Consider the following 2,257-nt stretch of genomic DNA (forward strand, 5'->3'; position numbering starts at 1 on the left):
AATTGGTGTACCTTCAACGTACAACTTTGCTCAAGAGTTTACACAACTTCTATTGGAATGCTGGATATCTACCCATGATTATCCAGAATACCTGGTGGTCTCAACAACTTATTAACATTTTATATTTGATCTGATGTACAGTCTATATGATTTAGCGAATGTTGTGCCAACACTTGCTAAATATTATCATCAAGCCAGTGAAGCTTATGAACAAGCTTGCTCGCGCCATATTAATCTTGTCATATATATTGTAAGTTGTTTGCAACTTCTTTCGGTCCCATACTGCATTTGGCCATGTAATACACCGAGGCATTTATACTACCACATTCCAATTTTTTTCTGCATATTTTTTTTTCTTTCAGCACTTCGAAAAATTATTCCAATTTGCTCGGAAAATCGAGGAATTGATGTACAACATGAGCCCTGAGGAGGTAAGTAGTGGCATTTGGCCCTTCACTTCAGTGTGAAATTTAATATCATTTATTTATCGTAATTTCGAAGCTGCATTTTCTCTGGACCTATTTTTTTTAACCTTCAGTGTGAACATTTGCTAATATTGTTCTGTGCACCTATTTTTTTAACCCATTCCAGACCATGGTGCATTTCTTGATCACTTATATATTCTGGCCAGAAAAGCAAAATAGTTATATGTCACCACCAATAGTAACATGGAATTTAATTGCGATTTGTTTTAATATAAATAGGAACAAAAAAATACTAATTATTCATGCTTTCCAAGTGAAAAAATTTATTTTTCTAGATTCATGTGTTTGCTTCCAGACACATACACATCTCTGACTATTCAACGCTTAAAAATGTTTACATACACAAGGTGTAGTGCCCAATGATCCTTTTGCCAATATATTTTTCCATGGATCTCTCTTATGACATGATTGTACAGATAGCCTTCCAAGTTGGAATGTCGAAGGTAGACTTCCGCAAGATGCTGAAGTCCAGCTTAACTGGTGTATGTAAAGAGTAGAATCAGTTTACTTCTCTTCCCTACGAACTATCTGAGATCGTCTCAAATATTTTTTTCTTAATACTCCTTTTAAATTTATAACAGCTGGACAAAACAATCACTGCAATGTACAGGAAACTACAGAAAAATATGACTGCAGAAGAGTTGCTACCTTCTCTATGGGAAAAATGCAAGGTATTCCATCTTCTTAAATATAAACTAAAAGATGATCAGGGAATCTCCCTTCCATTGAAATTTGCAAAGTAGGAGAAACATGGTTCCTTTGGATAATGAGTGTTGATGAGTGCCAGTTCCATATTGATACACGTTAGTTTCGTGTGACCTGGTGCATTTTATCAGTGCTGGTAGTAATTAGCTAGAAAATCATGAGTAGTTCATTCTGATTAACTACAAGTAATATCTTGCTTACCTTTGCTGGATGATCTGTTGGTTGCAGAAGGAGTTTCTCGATAAATATACAACCTTCCTCAAACTGATTGCCAAAATATATCCCAACGAAACGGTGACATCTGTGAATGAGATGAGAGACATCCTAGCTAATCTGTAGCAACTTTGCTCTTTTATAAACTTTACAAGGTAACTTTGTGCACTATTGGTATTTTTATGGAACTTACTGGTATTAGCTGTTCTTCTTCTTTCTATGGTGTATGAATTATTCTAGTTTTTTTGTTGGTTCAATGGATATGGTTTTCAGCTATCCCTCTCTTAGATAATAACATGTAGAGTATATTTATTTTACAGAAACAATTGTCCAGGTGTTCCGGCTATTCGTTGTAGACAGGAATGAGCGGATCTGGGCCGACTTTGGGGGGACTGATGTTGGCCGACGGCATGCTTCACCAACCACTCAGTGCTATGTAAAAGTATGTCTAAATTAACTGCAAAAACAATATTTTGTTTTACCGAGTGACCAAATGTAGTGCAGTGTTCCTACTATTCTTGCACGTAAGTATGTAATAAGAATAATAGAAACAATGCAATGTAGATTTTGAGAAATCGTAGGTGTCTACATATATTCTGGTTTGCACATGAACATGGCACCCTCTGCATATGTCGGCGAATGCGCTTGCTGAATTATTTTCACAAATATGACCATATGTTACACTCTGGTTGATCACTGACATATTGTGGTTGAAAATTGTCCCTGAAACAATATATCCTAGGTCGCTTATGGAAAAACACCAGTTATGTATTTCTGTGTAGCCAAAGATGGTTCGGAAGTTCTGAAAATGGCATGAGTTAAATGTTTAGTCACGAACAACACTCCAAGGCTTA

At 36.0% G+C, this 2,257-nt stretch overlaps 1 protein-coding gene across 2 annotated transcripts in view; it reads left to right on the forward strand.

Moving 5' to 3' along the window:
* The window catches only part of LOC119289085 (exocyst complex component SEC3A-like), a 10,739-nt gene extending 8,728 nt beyond the window's left edge, over positions 1 to 2,011 (forward strand). For both annotated transcript variants that reach the window (XM_037568509.1, XM_037568510.1), the window contains exons 21-26: positions 142 to 250; positions 363 to 431; positions 902 to 967; positions 1,067 to 1,156; positions 1,419 to 1,558; positions 1,724 to 2,011. In XM_037568509.1, the coding sequence (XP_037424406.1) occupies positions 142 to 250; positions 363 to 431; positions 902 to 967; positions 1,067 to 1,156; positions 1,419 to 1,529 (445 nt within the window). In that variant the 3' untranslated portion in view covers positions 1,530 to 1,558; positions 1,724 to 2,011. The remainder of the gene's footprint in view (positions 1 to 141; positions 251 to 362; positions 432 to 901; positions 968 to 1,066; positions 1,157 to 1,418; positions 1,559 to 1,723) is intronic.
* The last annotated feature ends 246 nt before the right edge of the window (positions 2,012 to 2,257 follow it).

Source organism: Triticum dicoccoides, chromosome 4A (assembly GCF_002162155.2).
Source record: "Triticum dicoccoides isolate Atlit2015 ecotype Zavitan chromosome 4A, WEW_v2.0, whole genome shotgun sequence".
In the NCBI taxonomy this organism is placed as follows: domain Eukaryota; kingdom Viridiplantae; phylum Streptophyta; class Magnoliopsida; order Poales; family Poaceae; genus Triticum; species Triticum dicoccoides.